The 16,659-nt window shown below is 56.3% G+C and overlaps 1 protein-coding gene across 1 annotated transcript in view; it reads right to left on the bottom strand.

The window, feature by feature from the left end:
• LOC102436838 (LIM homeobox transcription factor 1-alpha) overlaps positions 1-4,018 on the bottom strand; it is a 36,589-nt gene extending 32,571 nt beyond the window's left edge. Inside the window, exons 1-3 of the mRNA XM_006104710.3 lie at positions 3,835-4,018; positions 2,298-2,478; positions 2,003-2,235 (exon numbers count right to left, since the gene is read on the bottom strand). Coding sequence (XP_006104772.1) covers positions 2,003-2,235; positions 2,298-2,478; positions 3,835-4,018 — 598 coding nt within the window. The remainder of the gene's footprint in view (positions 1-2,002; positions 2,236-2,297; positions 2,479-3,834) is intronic.
• Between the last annotated feature and the right edge of the window lie 12,641 nt (positions 4,019-16,659).

The following is a 16,659-nucleotide window of genomic DNA, read 5'->3' as shown; positions in this document are numbered from 1 at the left end:
TCACACCCTCTCCTCCTGCTCATACCCTCTCCTCCTGTGCCCTCTCCTTCTGCTCACACCCTCTCCTCCTGCTCACACCCTCTCCTCCTGCTCATACCCTCTCCTCCTGTGCCCTCTCCTTCTGCTCACACCCTCTCCTCCTGTGCCCTCTCCTCCTGTACACACTCTCTCTTCCTGCTCACACCCTCTCCTCCTGCTCACACCCTCTCCTTCTGCTCACACCTGTGCCCTCTCCTCCTGCGCCCTCTCTGCCTGGGCTCCTGGAAGGGCAAAGGAAGGGAGCTGCTCCAGAGGCGTCTGCTGTCAATGAGTTGGGCTTGGCGCACAGCACGTTTTATAATGCAAGACAGGCAAGATGCATATAATTGACAAAGCGCGGGCAACAGGTAATATATTTGATTTTGTTTGAGACTTTACTGTCACCATTTAAAGCTGCACCAACAGTGAGATTTAGAGCTGAAAGGCACCTGGGACTCTTCTAGAACCAGCCCCCGCCCCCGCCAGCAGGGGTTTCCACAGCTGGGTCCTTCTCCCGAGGAGCTCCCTCTGTTAGTCCCGATCACTAGAAGGACTTGGGACGTCCCCCATGTTGAGTCAGGCTGCTCCCCTTTGCTGTTTACCTACAGTGTAAGCGCTCAGTGGCTTAAATACTTGAACATGTGATATCTAGTTCTGCAGCTGGGAACAAGCTAAGCTAGCCGGCTGCCTTGAGAGAGTGATTGGCTTGTTAAGTCCTGCTTACTGAAACTAGAGGAAAAATCGGTCTGAGCCAGCCTTTGGAAGGCAGTTATATGCTCACTTAGTCCTTACTTTTCTAGCCGAAATACGGTATCTATAACTCCTTCGTGGCTGTGGCTTGGAGACCTCCCACCCCCACCACTCTGGTCATTCGTGTCCTGCCCGGCCCTGGCCTCAGCACTCAGGTGTGGCTGCTGACTGAGTGAGTGTCCGGAAAGCTCCAGTGTGTCCATCGCGGCCACAAGAAGAGGTGTGCAGAGGCGGGCACGGCTGGACCCGTGGCGGGGAAGGCGCCACGCCTCGGTGCCACTTGCATCCAGCTGTTCTTCCTGTCTTTGCGCCCGGGGGTGGGAGGCAGGAATATACGAACGCCTCCTACTGAGTTTGTAGCCCATTAAAACCTGCAATTGGACAGCTCAGTGATCGAGGCCCACACCTGTGTGCCAGCTCGGACCCCGGCATCTACTTCCACATGAGAAAGGGTGGTGACCCCTGGGTGTGCACGTCTTTTTAAGCCCTTGGGGTATTCAAAGATTTTGCAATATTCTGGGGAGGAGGCCCAAGTGGGAGGCTCACCAAGGTGCCCAGAGGAAAAGACAGGTGAGCGGGCCTCCTTCCGCCGAGTGGGGGCCACGGAGCTTGGCTTAGATGAGCAGACAAGGCTGAACAGAGTTGGCAATGAAGCAGGCGGACCACGGCCCCCTCCCATCCCTCCCTGGAAGAGCATCCCGTGCCCACACCAGGCAGGGCCCCTGGTGCCTGGGGGCTCCGTCTTCTGGATTTGGGGTCCGAGCTTTTAAGTCGCCTCGGCAGACGTGAAAGGAGCTGGTAGGGCTGGGCATGCTTTCTGTGCGAGGGCCACTCCCAGGGAAAGAGCCAGCCCCGGAACTGCTGCCCCTCAAGCTGGCCCCCCGAGGGTGCGCATGGAGGGGACGTGAGCCGGGGCTGCGGCCTGAGTTGAGCCAGGTGGGTGCAGGCGCCAGAGACCGCCAGCCTGGAGCAGTCACTCCACTAACCAGAGCCTGTGAGCGTGTGAATGAGTGTCTATGGTGGGCGCTGTGGAATCGGGATCATTTGTTACCTGGCACATCGTGGTCATCCTGACTGTACAGAGATCACTCCCAGCTACAGGGGCAGTTCCCGGAAGCACAGAGCTGCCTTCCGTGGGCCAGGCCGCCTGGTGGCTGGCCCTCCAGGAAGGCACTGCAGATGGTCAACCCCCCCCCCACAGCCCCCTCCCCCGGGGCCCACCGAGGGCACTCACCCGAATCAGACGCCGCCGGGCTCACCAGGCTGAGCAGCTCCCGCTCCTTCTCGTAGTCGCCTTTGCAGAGCAGCTGGCCCTCCTTCAGCACGAACTCGTCCCCCTTCTGGAGCTGCCGCTCGCACACGCAGCAGCAGAAGCAGCCCAGGTGGTACACGCTCTTCTGGGCCCGCATCACAAACTCGTTGGGTGCGATGGCCTCCAAGCAGCCCCCACATTTGACAGCAAACAGCCTGGGAGCGGGACAAAGGAGGGAGGTCTGTGACAAAGGTCCGCGGGCCCCCGTCTCCCTCACGTCAGCAGCAAAAGGAGCTTGGAGAACGGGCCGAGGAGGCTGGCACGGGAAGTTCTGGAACCCAGACGACACACAGCGGGTCCCACCACGCCCCTCCCGTCCTCGTCACACTGCAGGGTGGTCTGGGAGAGGCTCTCTCCTTCCCAAACGACCTCAGGACGACCTAATTCTTTGTCAAAGCCTGTGGCATAAGCAAGAGATAATGAACGTGCCCTGAAAATATCTCTGGTTCATTCCTGATGGCATCCATGTCTCTATTTCCAAAACAAAGAGTTGTTTTCTTTTTTAAGCAACTGGGAAAGAAAGCCTCTCTGTCCCTGACGCCCGAGGGTCAAGGGCGTGGCAAGGTCATCGGCTGACGGGAGAGGACACGGCAAGGCGGGTAGAACTGCCGGAGTGAGAACGCACCGCTCCACGCCCCCCTCTCTTCCCGGAGTGAAGGAAGCCAGGCTGGGGAAGGAATGGGCCACCTCCGGGACTCCTTGAAGGACAGGGCCAGCCTGCAGGCGTGTCCCGCACGGCCCGGGTCGGAAGCGCAGGCCTGGGCCACCACACAGCCCTCCCTGCTCGCACCTGGAGCACCTGGCGGCCTCCCTCTTCCTCAAAACTTAAAGAAGGGGGTGAGACTGGTGGACAGCCCCAGGGGCCGGTGTGGCCCCAAACGCAGGCCCAGGGGCCAGCAGCCCTCCCCTCCTCCGCTGCCCGTGTGGGGTGCTGCTGGGTCTGGGCCTCTGGGCAAGTCGCCCTGACCCCCCTCTATGCTGGGTGCTGCGCATCAGGAGAAGAGCCACCACTTCATCCTGTCGGCCAACCTGAGCCAGCCAGTCAGTCCCTCCCGGGAGCCCCTCGTAGGCCCGTCCTCCCAAGCCCCCCGCAGGCTCCTCCCCACTGACACTCAGGAGGCAGCAGGCCCAGGCGTCTGCAACGCAGGTGGTCACACCTGTGCTTGTTAGCTTCCTTCCACCCTGTGAGTCGCCCCCTCCTCCTCCTCCTGAGGGTCGTCCCCACTGCAACATCCTTCCCCACCGAGAGGGGGGTCAGGGTGGGCTCCCCAGCAGCTGGGGAAGGGGCAGGAATTGCATGGGCTCAAATCCCAGGCCTGGTCAGTGGGGAGTAGAGACGGGGACCAAAGTGAGGTCCTGTCTCCCTCCACTAGGTCCCCTCTAGGTGAAAACCAGGTCCCCCTCACCCTCGGCTCTTGTCGCCCTCCCTCTCCCTGAGCAACTCAAGGAGCAATGTGCACACAGCCTGTCACGTGTGCCACATGTGTGCACAGCTGCCGGTGCCACAGAGAACACAGCTGCTGACACACACCTTGCCCTTTTCTTGAAGGCTTAGAGAAAGTCCAGGTGTCTCTCCCCAGTTTCCCAGGGCCTGGCCTCCTCTGAAAGCTCCTGAGGCCTCGCTGGGGCAGAGCCTGGCCTGGCTGTGCCCTGAGAGCAGGCAGGTCTCACCACGGCCTGCTCTTCTGGGCATCAGACAGCTCCTGGCTCCCCCATCACAGATTCTCCTGGGAACGTGGCAGGTCAGCCCTCACCTCGCAGGGGAACAGCAGGTGGCAGGTGGGCAGGCACCAGGCATGACCAGGAGGAACCTGTCCTCGGCTCCACAGAGGCCACGTGGCGGGAGTCTGAGGCATGGAGGAGGAGGTACCAGACAAGAGGGACCGAGGGCAGGCCAGCTCGCGGGGCAGCGGGAGGCACGCCCTCGGACAACCGCATCCTTCCCACAGGGCCAGCACGCTGCCACCCGCAGCCTCCCGCTGTCCCAGGTGCCTGGAGGACGGCAGAGAAGAGGAAGGGGCCGATTTGGGGCCAGAGCACAGGGGGCAGAGCAGGAAGACCTGCTCCTGTCCACCCTTTACCCAGGGACCTCAGCTCTGACCTTCGATGGACCAGAGTGACATAAAAAACTTAGAGCCTGGGCGGACCCGGCGTCCATTCCCGGGGTCCCTTCACTCCACACCTGTTAACCAGAGACACCAATCGGCCAGCCCCCAGACAGTTTCGGCATGACCCACCTTGCCATGCAGTTCTCCAAACAACATCTTCCCAGAACTGTATCATTCACAGCATTCACAGCTACGTCTTCACAAATACAACACAGCAAAGGCCAAAGAGATTGTGTGCAAACACACATGCACACACACAGCAACCCCCTCCCTCCGTATGTATGTATTGGTATGTATAAGTGTGTGTGTGTGTGTGTGTGTGTGTGTGTGTGTATCCTTTTGGGGAACATGGAGGAGGAAGGAAGTACCCAGAGTGGGAGAGGGACAGGGGTGAAATGCAAGCCCGTGGGACTGCGGGAAACACATTTCCAAAAAGAATTGATCCATTGATTGATGGATGGATTGATGATTGATTTCTAGAGAAGATTCCACTTGAAGAAATCTTTAAGCGGTTGCTCCTAGGCATGTCTGAAACTCCCCAGGCTGGAAAAGTCCTTAATTTGCTCCATTTCACGCTTCATGCCTTTCTTACAGGTTTGGAATCCTGCTCTGTAGCTATGGAGACAAGAACGTTTCCAAAGCAGGGATGAAGGCTGGCACCTGAGGGACTCCTCGGACACCAGTCTAAGGCGATCAAGAAAGAGGGGACCTTGGGGAGGACAGGAGGGCTGTCCCTGAGCAGCAGGAATAGCCTACGGCCCACGAGGCCAGGTGGACACGTGGCTTCCGCTGCCCGTGTGCAGTCTAGGCAGTTACTCCACATTCTGCATATCGGGTCCTTGTCATTACGACATAGCTCAGCCCCCAAATTATTTTACTTCAAAGGAAAAGAAGCTCACGGAAGACAGAAGCGGGGGATTCATCTTTATTGAACATCCGTGTGGTGCCAGGAACCGCGGCATTTCTACAGCCACGGCCACGCCCACTCCTTGGGGGAAGGGCTCGACGAGAGCCCCTCTGTAAGCTCAGTCTCCCTGGGACGGGCCTCAGGGGGCTGCTCACAGGCTCTTTCTCCCCTTCTCTCCTGCGCCCCATCCGTCTGGCACTGTTTTCTCAGCAGAAATAAGTAGAAAGATCAGGCAGCTGGGGTGCGGCCATGGCTCGTGCAAGGGTTTCTGGACCGGCCCCTGGCTCTGCAGGGCATCCAGAGATGCTGCTGCCCCTGGGGGTGACGGGCAGGAGTCAGGACCAAGCTGACCCCGTCGGGCTCTCAGCTCCTGGGCCCCAAAGTACCCTGAGGGACCCCCGAGAGAGGCCTCTCCGCTGTGGATGTAGGTTAAGAACAAACAGTGCCTGGGAGACCCTCTCCAACCCAGCGCCACCGTGAGGCGTCTACGCTACTCCAACACGCTCAGGACCAAGCAGTTCCTGTGGGGACCCCGTCTGCTGGGAGCGTGGGGGGGCCTGTTCCCAAGGTGCAGGCAGAAATGCAGGCCAGAGGGTTGGGCCAGGAGGAGCCGGGGATGCTCAGCCACAGACACTGAGCTGTGGAGGCAGCAGGACCGGAGGCAGCATGGAGTCATCCCATCACCTTAGATCCAGGCCCCCGCCCCCTCCACCACTTACCTCTGTGACCTGGGTCTGGTGACGGTGGTGCCAGTTCACTCACCAATAAACTGGGACCAATACAAGAACTCGCCTCACAGAGCCCCAGTCAGGATGAACTAACGCATCCAAACCACCTAGCACGGTGCTTGGCACATGCAAGCCCTCAATGAAATGGGAACCATACGATGGTGGTGAAGAGACTGGGGGAATCGGGATTAGTAAAGGAGATGGAGAGAGAGGGATGGGGCAGGCAGTTCAGGACCAAGGCCATGAGTGATGCAAGGATGTCGAGGCCAGCTTTTCGGTTGCGCTGGCTGTGGACTCGGGGTCCAGGTCCCACCTGCGGCAGTGGCCTCGGGCTAGGCATTTGTCTGGATTTACCCAACCAAGAGTTCCAGCACACTTCCGTAAAATGCCTTCTTGCTCTATCAACGTAACAACCAAGAGGCTGGCTGACTGAGCCTTCATTTTCTCCTCAGGATCAATACTCCTGACTTTTTCACCATGAATTCCCACGCCTTCCTCCACTCTCCCCCCACCTGCCCCCTTGTCCTCTAGATGCAGACACTGGAAGCCGCCATGTCATCCCCATCTCTGCCCTCCGGGCTGATGCACAGCGGCCAAGCACAGGACGGCTGCAGAACATGGCAGCCTCGTGAACACCCAGCGCCACCCAGGGCAAGGGCTTGGAGGCCCAGGAGGACTGAGCAGGAATATAAGGGGACCCCCATCATGACACTCCAGGGTAGGTTTGCAAGCTGAGATCTTCATTAACCTGAACCCAGAATTCTGACAACATCGAAGGGGCTCCTCAAAGCCTCCACGCCATGGAAAATTAAGTGGAAGAATGGAGACCAAAATCACACAAAGTGCAACTTGAGCAGCTGGCTGTGTCCTGGTTTCACTCCGCCAAACTACACAGAGAACTGCTGTCAGCCTCGGCCAGCAAGCAGCTGCAGGCGGGGCACCTGTCCACCTGCACGGCCCTACCCCACATCAGGGTCATTTCATTTTTTAATTGATTTTAGAAAGAGAGGAAGGGGAAGGGTTGAGGGGGAGAGAGACACGTCAATTTGTTGTTCCACTTGTTTATGCATCATTGATTGATTCTTGTATGTGCCCTGACCAGGGATCGAGACCACAACCTTGGCCTATCAGGACGATGCTCCAACCACCTGAGCTCCTGGCCAGGGCCCATCAGGTGTATTTCTAAGTCCTGGGTTTAGGAATGTGGGAGAAAGTCTGTGTGTCCCTCTGCAATGCATGCTCCGTTTCCACCCTCTCCACCAGGGGGCAGTACAGCAGCACTCACTAATGCCATGTTGACTTGGTAACTGAGGTCATCCAGGCACCAAGACAGGCATTGGCCATAAGCCAAGACTGTCTGTCGGGTGACTCTGCAGCCGGGAGCCTGGGAGACCATGTGGCTGAACTGACGGAGAGTATTCAAAAGTATTGGGAACCAAAAGCATGGCTTGTGGCCTTAGAAGTAGTGACACAAGCAACCTTGTCAGCTGGCTCCAGGTCTCTGTCCTTGAGGCTGAGCCAACACCACCACAATAAGCGCCGGAGCCCGTGGGCCTGGGGCGGTGGGAAAGTCTGCAGGGACAATAGACGTGGCAGGATCTTCTATAGGAGACAGTCTCGAGGCTCTGCGGTGGGGAGAAAACGGGAAACAATAGTGTCTGGCAGAGCCAATCAGAGGCTCCGTGTCCCTGGGGTCCTGGGGAGCAGTGAGGGCCATACAAAGGGATGGGAATGGGGAGTGTGGTGTCTGCACCGCCCAGAGGCACCTTGCTGAGAAGCTCAGGGTAGCATGTTGGCTCGGCGTCCATCGCAAAAGGATGGCTGAGTCCCTCCCTCATTCTCACACAGCGTCTGGTCGAGGTGAGCCAGGCAGAGTGGGGACAGCATGGTTTTCCAGTCTGACAGAACCTGGGTTCAAGCCTGGGTTCCTTCCACCTCTGAGACTGTGGGCCAGTGGTCACGGTCCCGAGCCCTGCTGCTCCATCGGCGCGTCATAATGACCTCACGAGACGCCTTGGAGACTGAGGAGACGGCGTGTTTGAAGTGTCTGACACTCGCAGAAATCAATGGGACATATCTGCCCACGTCAATATTGGCATGAGATCATTTACTGCAAGACTGAGCCAAAATTAGAACTTCATGCATTTCTCAAGGCTGTGACTCTCGTTGTAACAAATTAAGCCAGACAAGCCTTTCATAAGTTACTGGAGGAGCCCGACAGGCACAACGAGAGGACACGGGCTTGAGGAGACGGCAGGTGCATTCGTTCAGGCGACCACGGCTCTGGGCTCCCCTCACCCGAGGTCAGCGCTGACATTAGCCAACGGGAAGCCGGCAGCACTGTGTGTTGAGTCAACCAGAGCCAACAGTTGCTACTTGGCCAGCACTGACACTATCTGGCAAATATTTGGAAGAGACTCCTTCCCGGATCCTCTCAGGGCTCAGGTGACGCTGCTCACAGGCTGTGGACCTGCGCTGAGACGTCTATCCTCTTATCTTGCTTCCCTGGCCGTCAGGCCCCCACAAGATCCGTCAGCCTCTCCCCTCATGTTTAACTGGAAAGAAACCGATGCTGAGAAGGAGCAGGGACCTACCCCAGACCACAAAGAACATGAAGGTCATGAGAGAGCCAGGCAGAGCTTGGGGCTCAGTCCATGGTCAAGAAATAAAAGGGGCTAAATGTGGCCCAGCTGGGGATGGAAAGGTGTCCCTGGGCCCCTGGGCTGTAACCCTAACCAGCTGAGTAAGTGGACAGTGTGTGAGACAGTGAGTCGCTCCTGCTCTCTCCGTCCCCTCCCCTCCCACCCCACCCCCACCCCACCGCCGCCTTCGTTTTTGCCGAAACCTGGAAGGCTGTCGAGGAGTCAGGCTGCAGAGCAAAGGACTGTGGTGAGAGCGTGGATTCCACAACCCAGGCCGGGGTGGCACGGCGTAGATCATAGGCTTTCCATAGTGTCACGCAGACATGCAAACATGGCAAGAAACATAAGGCAGGCGCACGGAAAATATATGTTTCCTTTTTAGGGAGTTAAAGGTTTGGTTTCCTTTGAAAATGTCAGTATTCCTTTCCCTTCATCCTCATTAGCCCCCTGGGACCCTCGAAAGCATACCCAGCACACACAGAGCCAGGGATGAGGTATTTTTAGCTGATATTCTGGGCACAGATTCCTATTGTTTCACGATTTTTGGCTTGGCTGGATGGCACGTGGCCAATACAATGTATACTCTTACAAAGAATGCATGTTCCTGGCTGTGTGTGTGTGTGTGTGTGTGTGTGTGTGTGTGTGTGTGACAACAGTGGGAGGACAGGGCTTTATTGATGATGTTTTGACGGGAAGGATTCTGAGAGCCCAGCAGGGGGCAACACCGAGCTCTCCGTGAATCCTGATTGCTTTTGTTGCCATCGCTCCTCATTTTTACCATTGTGCTCTTCAGGGCGAAAACGCCATATTGTCACAGCCCAAGACCTCCTCACAGAATCAACTGATACAAACAGCACAGTGTCAGGAACTAGACGAATTCTCAGAGCCATGGGCCTTGTTCCCAATCTGCTGGTGTGCCAGTGGCCAGTCCACGATCATGCTCAAAACCCTGGGAGTTGCTGCTGTTCTCCCTTCTCCTCACATAGGAGGTGGGCAAAGTAGGTTAATAATCATAATAAATAACACAATAACTAGTTATTAAGTAATACAAGAATAAACTGTTTCCTGTACTGACAACTGTAAACCTAATTTGCCCGTGACTGTATATACAGGATGTCCCCCCAAAATGTATACACACTGTAACAGCTGACAGCTCAATTTTGAAAATGAAGTGTATTTTGACATACACTGCCTTCATAATTATTCAAAGTGTGTGTGCACATTTTCTGGGACATCCTATACATAACACCTGTTCGTAAGGATCACCCTGTCTTCTAGGGGTGACGAGAAAAGACAATCACAGACGGACAATCCGAGTAAAGATCTCCTGCCACCGTGGCAGCAAAGCCACAGGGAGCGGCCACATGGGACTGCCCTTCCACGTGCAGGGGGCCAATCTCTCTGGATGATCTCCATCTCCAGAATGTCTAGTTCAAAGATCTCAAAGCCCGTGGGACGCCATAAAACATCTCAGCTCTGAATTGGGGGCAGGCAGGGCAGACTCTGTTATCTGAATCTATTAGCCTCATCACACAGGCATTCTGCACAATCCCAAAATCCAGCCCAAAGAGCCAGGTGTCCTGCACTGCCCACACAGCCTCTCCCGGGAGACGTGGCCCCTTCCATCTGGCTGGACTCCAGGTGTCCTGAGAGCTCAGAAAGGTTCCAGCTCTTGTTCTCTTTATTTTTCCCCTTCATTTTTTTACTCTCTTTATCCTTCAACTCTCTCCTCACCCATTAAAAACTGGAAGACACCACACCCGTTAGGATGGCTACTATAAAAAGAAACTCTGACGAGGATACAGAGAAATGAGAACCCATGTGCACTATTGGCTTCAAAATGGTGCTGCTGATATAGAAAATGGTACCCCAGGTCCTCAAAAAATTAAAAATAGAATTACCCATATGATCCAACAGTTGTACTTCCAGGGAAATACCCAAAATAATTGAAAGCAGGGGTTCAAAGAGATGTTTGTACATGCGTGTTCACAGCAGCACTATTACAACAGCCAAAGGGTGAAAGCCACAGGTGAATGATAAACCAAATGAGGGAGATACCATAGAAACTTATTGTAATGGAATATTATTCAGCCTTAAAAAGGAAGGAAATTCTGACACATTTGCAACATAATGAGAACATTATGTTAAATGAACTAAACCAGTCACAAAAGGACAATCACTGTATGATTCCACTTACAGGAGACTAGAGGCCTGGTGCACGAGATTTGTGAACTCGGGGAGGGGGGTCCCTCAGCCCGGACTGTGCCCTCTTGCGGTCTAGGAGCCCTTGAGGGATGTCCAACTGATAGCTTAGGCCCGCTCCCCACGGGGAGCGGGCCTAAGCCAGCAGTCGGCCATCCTTAGCGCTGCCACAGAGGTGGGAGAGGCTCCCGCCACTGCCTCTGCGCTCGTCAGCCAAAGCCAGGCTTTGGGCTGAGTGGCACTCCCCCCTATGGGAGCGCACTGACCACCAGGGGGCAGCTCCTGCATTGAGCACCTGCCCCCTGGTGGTCAGTGCGCGTCATAGTGACCAGTCGTTCCACTGTTCAGTCGATTTGCATATGAGCCTTTTATTATATAGGATAATTTGAGTAGTGAAGTACATAGAGACAGAAAGTAGAATGGTGGGTGCCAGGGTTTGAGGGAGATGGGAATGGGGAGTTACTGTTTAATGGGTGTGGAGTTTCAGTTTTGCAAGATGAAGAGTTCTGGAGACGGATGGTGGTGATCGTAGCACAACAATGTGAATGTACTTAATGCCACTGAACTGTACAGTTAAACATGGTTGAGATGATAAATTTTGTGTTATAAATTTTGTGGTAAACATTGCCATAATTTTAAAAAATTAAAAAAATATATATTTTTAACTAGAGAACTCTACCTCCTATAACCAAAAATCTCAGTGACTGTGTTCCCAGCTGGAAAAGCTCACATGCCCAGACTCCCTTGCAGCTAAGAGTGGCCATATAAAGCAGGACAGGGGACCCAGGGGGATGAGGGGGTGGGGAGCAAGATATTTTTGAAAAACTATCATTCTCTTTATGAGATGAGAAAGGCTCAGCTGGTGCATACATTTCACCATCTCTCTTCACCTTTTCCCTTATTTCTGTGCCTGGGATTAAAATATAACACCTGGGGTTGAATCAGCCATCTTGGCACTAAGCGAATAAAAGCCACCTATTAAGGATACAGAGGAAGAGGAGAGAATCCTGGGTCCTTGAAAGCTTCCTGAGCAGTTGCACCATCCTTGGACTTCCTACTTCTTGACTCCCTTTCAGTGAGAAAAATAAAACCTCCTGTTCATTAACCCACTGTAGTCAGGATGTAGGTATATGAAGCCAACTGTTATCAGAAGGACTTGCCCTTTCCATTCAAGGTCTAGTGGGCCCTGAACTCCTCTCCAGGGAACTCCTCCACGTAGGCACTAGCCTTCATCACTTCAAGTTCACGCCAAAGCTACATCGTATGTTTTTGTAAATATCGTTATATTTATATATTTCTCCCAAATTGGGGGGAAAATATCCTTCTCTTGACCCACCTCCATATTGATTTGATAGCCTTTGTAGAAAATTTCAAGAATAAATTATTTGTATTTTCTATCTCCAGCTCCTCTGCTTCCACTCTCTTTTAAGGCCAATCCCATTAGGCACTTGTCTTACTCTTTCTAACAAAACTTCCTTGCAAAGGCCACTAATGATGTCCACTCATGATGACCTGGCATTGCGGTCACTTGGCCTCAGGACCCCTCGCTCTCCTAGCTCACCAGTCACCTTCTCGGTCTCCTTGCTAGTCCCTCTCATCTCCCTCAACTTGAAATGTCTCACCCTCTTTTCTATCTAAAATCATTGTCCTTGGTGATTTATCCAGTCTCAATACTTTAAATTACTTTCAATGGCTTTGAAATGTCTCTCTCCACCCCAGAGCTCTCTCCTAAATCCACCTACTCAATATTGTCACTTGGGCTTCTAACCGAAATCCCCAAGTTAACACCAAAGCAGAATTCCTGATCTCATCCCACCCACCTCACACCCCAACTCAAACCGCTCCAACCACAGCCGCCACTCCTCTGTTGATGAAAAGCACCTACAACTTTCCTGTCGCTGGAGACAAACATTTCAGAATCATTCCTGAGTCCTGCTCACAACCCCCTGCAAACTGTCCACCAGCCATTTCTGCTCCACCTTCAAGGGATAACCAGAACCTGACCACTCCCCACCTCCGCCTGCTTTCACCGCACCTGCCCGGACCCTCAGCAGCTTCCCGCTGCACCGCCTGCTCCTCCTGCTTCCTGACCTGTTCACAGCCACCCAGAAGCCAGAGGAGCCCACTGAGAACTCAACTGAATCATGTCACTCACCTATCACCCACCTCACAATGAGACAAATAGAGGCATAGGAAGGTTTAAGTAACTTGTTCAGCTTGGCACAGCTAGTAACCAGAGACACCAGGATTCAAATCCTGTCTGTTAAGGCCCAAACCCACCAAAGCTCCATCACATCACCGCCTAACATAGAGGGAGCGCCATTCTAACAAAACCATAACGCGCTGCTTTGCACCTGAAAGGCTCTGTGTGGCCACAGGCAACACTCTCACCGTTATCAACTCAAGCTCCTGATCAGGCAGAACTGGATGAGAGAGGTTATCAATCACACCCAAGTATTCTACCCAGAGAGGAAAGACCCAGAGGCTGCCCCCAACTTCCTGAGTAACAGCCGACTGAGACCCCTGACAAGGCCGGGTCTAGCCCAGGAGAGCACCAGCTGTGGAATCTGTGTGGAAGGAAGCAGCACTGGGTCGAGGTGGCAAAGCCAGCAGGGATGGTGGCAGGTGTGCAGTGCTGGCCAGCAGGACGGCCGCCCTCAGGCTCAAGCCTGGGGTAGAGTTTCCGTCTTGGTGCCGCTCACATGCTCTGCACCTTCCCCATCCAGCTCCATCCAGGGGCCTGGAGGACGGGGCCAGACAGGAGGAGCGAAAGCACTGCAGAGATCTCTGTGAAACAGGATTCCCGGCCGGAAATCACAGCCACAAGTTATGTGTGAGACGTGAGTGGACACCACCCCGGTGACCCGTGGGCGTCGCCGTCCCGTAGAACTTTCTGTGATGACACAAACATCATCCTCAATCGTGCTGTCCAACGTGGCACCCCTGAGCCAATGCGCCTGGAGACAGAGTATTAAGATGCTTGAAGGTGAGGGAGAGCAGGAGAGTGAAGACCTGGTCTTAGAGATGGGCTCGCCCTGTCCTCAGGACCTGGCCCGGCTTCGTCCTCTCACCTCCCCAATCCTCCCCAGCCTTCAGAGGCAGCTGAGCCCCGCACACTCCCTGTAAGGGCGTCTCCCCATCAGCTGTCTGTGGCTCCTGTGGGCTCACTGATGACAAGGGCTTAGAAACTCAAAGACGGGAAGCTTCCAGTTGGAGTGACCAAGGGAACGAAGCCCTAAACAAGAACCTTAACTAATAACTGGAATCTGAGCAGAGTGAGTGACGGGGCAGACATGCCGCGCAGAGACTCCAGAGTGAGCCAGGGTGGCCCGACAAGAAGCCCACGGCGAGCTCGGCAGGTGGGAAGGCAACCAGCCTGCCTGCTACCTGCCGACACAGAGGAGCGTCGGTGATAGCGCAGGAATGTGTGCTTCCTGCCAGATGCGAGCTTGTTCTGAATGCGATGGAGGAGGGTTGCTGAGCTGGCTCCCACCTCTTCCATAGGAAATGGGGGGTCTAGACACACCATTGAACTGAGGCATGAGGCGCGGCCAGCACACGGAATAGGTGCGGAAGGAGCCTGGACAGGCGTGGACCCCCCACCCCCACTCCCAGATCCACTCCTCCCTCCCAGCACCCCAGTGACCGTGCCTTCGGACAGTGTGGGCCACCACAGCAGACACCGTTGTCACCTCCCGGAGCCCCCTGTTCTTGCTAAGAGAACCCTGACTTGGCTGGGCAGCAGTGCCCCATCCCAGGACGAGTCATAATTCATCTCAGCCAGGTGACCCATCTCTTTTCCCCTTTGCCAGTGCCCAGCCCCAGGGTGGGCACATGGCCCAGTTACGGCCAAAGAGATAAGAGGGAAAGTCAGTGAGGTGGGCGAGGGGGGTGGGGGGGGAAGGGTGGGAGTGGGGGAGGACTTCTGAGAAAGAGGAAACTATGAGTGAGAAGCAAACATCGAAGAAGTCATAGCCCAGCTCTGCACCTCAGGCCGCAGAGCGCGCCCTGGAGGGTGGGAGCCACCCCGCAGGCACGCGGGCCAGCTGGGAGTGTGGGGGTCAGGACAGAGGCTGGATTTCTGAGGACCTGGTTGAACTGCCAAACCAACAGTGACCCCCGCTCCAACGGCTGTGGGCCGAAGGCCCTGTCCTTCCACTTTGCTCCTTGCGCCCAGTACCTACGAGCCTCAGCGCTCACCTGGGCTCTGGTTGCAGGCCCGCCTCCGTGTCCTCAGCAGCGGCCATCACAGCATGTGGCTCCCATGGGACAGCCCTCGGGTGGGACCACCTGCACCACCAGCCCTGGGGCTGACAGCGGCTCAACCTGAGAGGCAAGGGCCCCTGAGGCCACACAGGCTGCTGAGCCCCACCCTGAAGGGACGAGACCGAGCTCTCCCTGCTGCTGGGCAGGTAGAAGCACCTGGGAGGCGGTGGACGTGCCGAGCAGAGGGCGGGCTCGGGCCTGGCTGGCCCACGAAGGCCAAGGCGTGGAAGGCCCGCCCCCCAGCGAGGCCCCGGGCGTGACCAGCGGTGCTTCCCCAGACCCTGGCTGCCTAGCATGCCGTCCGGACGTGAAAGCAAATTCCACCCCATGTTCAAGCTAATCGCAAACATTTGCTGCTGTGGAGAGCTCCATTTTTCAAGAGCCTGCAGCGATCTGGTTACGCCGGTGGCTAAAGCACCAACCAGCTCCCTTCGCTCGTGGAGAACAGCAGGGCCAACGCGAGGTGCCACGAACTGTGCAAGGGCCCGCACGCCCTCCTCCACCTGTCATCCCGCCTGTCCCCTCGTCCGCTGGCCCAAACCAATGCACACCCCAGGTCCGAGAGCGTGCACGCCTCCGTCGACACAGACCAAAACCACGGGGAGGGGAAAGACGGCGGGGGGGCGGGGGAGCGAGATGGGGGAGGGTGCGGATGGGCTGGGAGCTGCTGGCCGCGTTCCATGGTCCAGTGCTGAAGTAAGAGGCACAGAGAAACCCAAAGGCCCCGGGAGGCCCAGAGCAGCCAGGCCGGGTCCGGATGGGGTCTCGGAGCGATGGTTATTGATGGTGTGGTTTAGGAAGAGGCCAGGGAGGGTAAACCGGGGGCTGACAAGGCCCTGGGCTCACAGCACTGCCTGGGGAGGTCCCCGAGCAGCAGGAGGGGCTGGGAAGGAGGTGGGACTTAGATCTTCGTGGACATTCTTCTACGGGCCACGGACAGGCATTTGTCAGCACAGCGCTGGCGGCATGAGGAGGAAACGGAGGACTTTCCGTGGCCCAGCCCTGCGTCGCACCCACATCCCCCCGGTCCCCCGGGCAGCATTCCGCGGTTTGGATCTGCACCAGCCCAGCTGGAGGCGGTAAGGCCCCGCAGGCGGCGGCGAGGCCCTGGGCTGTGAGGACTGGGCTCCTGCACTGCGCTGGGGCAGGTCCTCCTGCTGTCACTCCGGCTCAGGAGGAGGGCTGTGTGAGGCCATGGCCATCCAGCAGCCACCTGCCATGTCTGGGGACTCGCCCCCGACCCTTGCAAAGGGGAGCAGCGTGGGTGGTCTAAAGAGTGCAGCCTGCATGGCCAGCTTCACAGGGACCCCAACACCGCCCAGCGGGCACCTCCTAACAGCCAGTCACGAGCCCAGGCAAGTCCGCACACAAAGCCCGTTCTTCCGACAGATGCCACATGGAGCCACCGAGAAGGGGGAAACCTGCCCAGAAAGTCAGGGCCCCCGGCTGGCCAGGGCCCTGTCTGGGCTCGGTTACAATGGACGCTCCTCCCCAGCTCACCCTGCAGCACACGGTAAATGACGGCTTCTCTGTAATACACAGTGTTGTTACCCGCACGCATCCTGAGTGGCTCGTGCGAGGACACCAGACGGCCCTACCGCGGGCTCTCAGAGGTCCAGCACGGGCGTGAGGAGAGCCGAGCGGCAGCAGGAGTGGATGAGGCTGCATGGCGAGGGCGCCAGGGGATGGCACACGGGACAGCAGGGAGATGCCGCAGGGCAGCGCC

Source organism: Myotis lucifugus, unplaced genomic scaffold (genome assembly GCF_000147115.1).
Source record: "Myotis lucifugus unplaced genomic scaffold, Myoluc2.0 scaffold_595, whole genome shotgun sequence".
In the NCBI taxonomy this organism is placed as follows: Eukaryota; Metazoa; Chordata; class Mammalia; order Chiroptera; family Vespertilionidae; genus Myotis; species Myotis lucifugus.
Note: the sequence above shows the minus strand (reverse complement) of the source record. Positions and strands in the feature narration are given on the sequence as shown.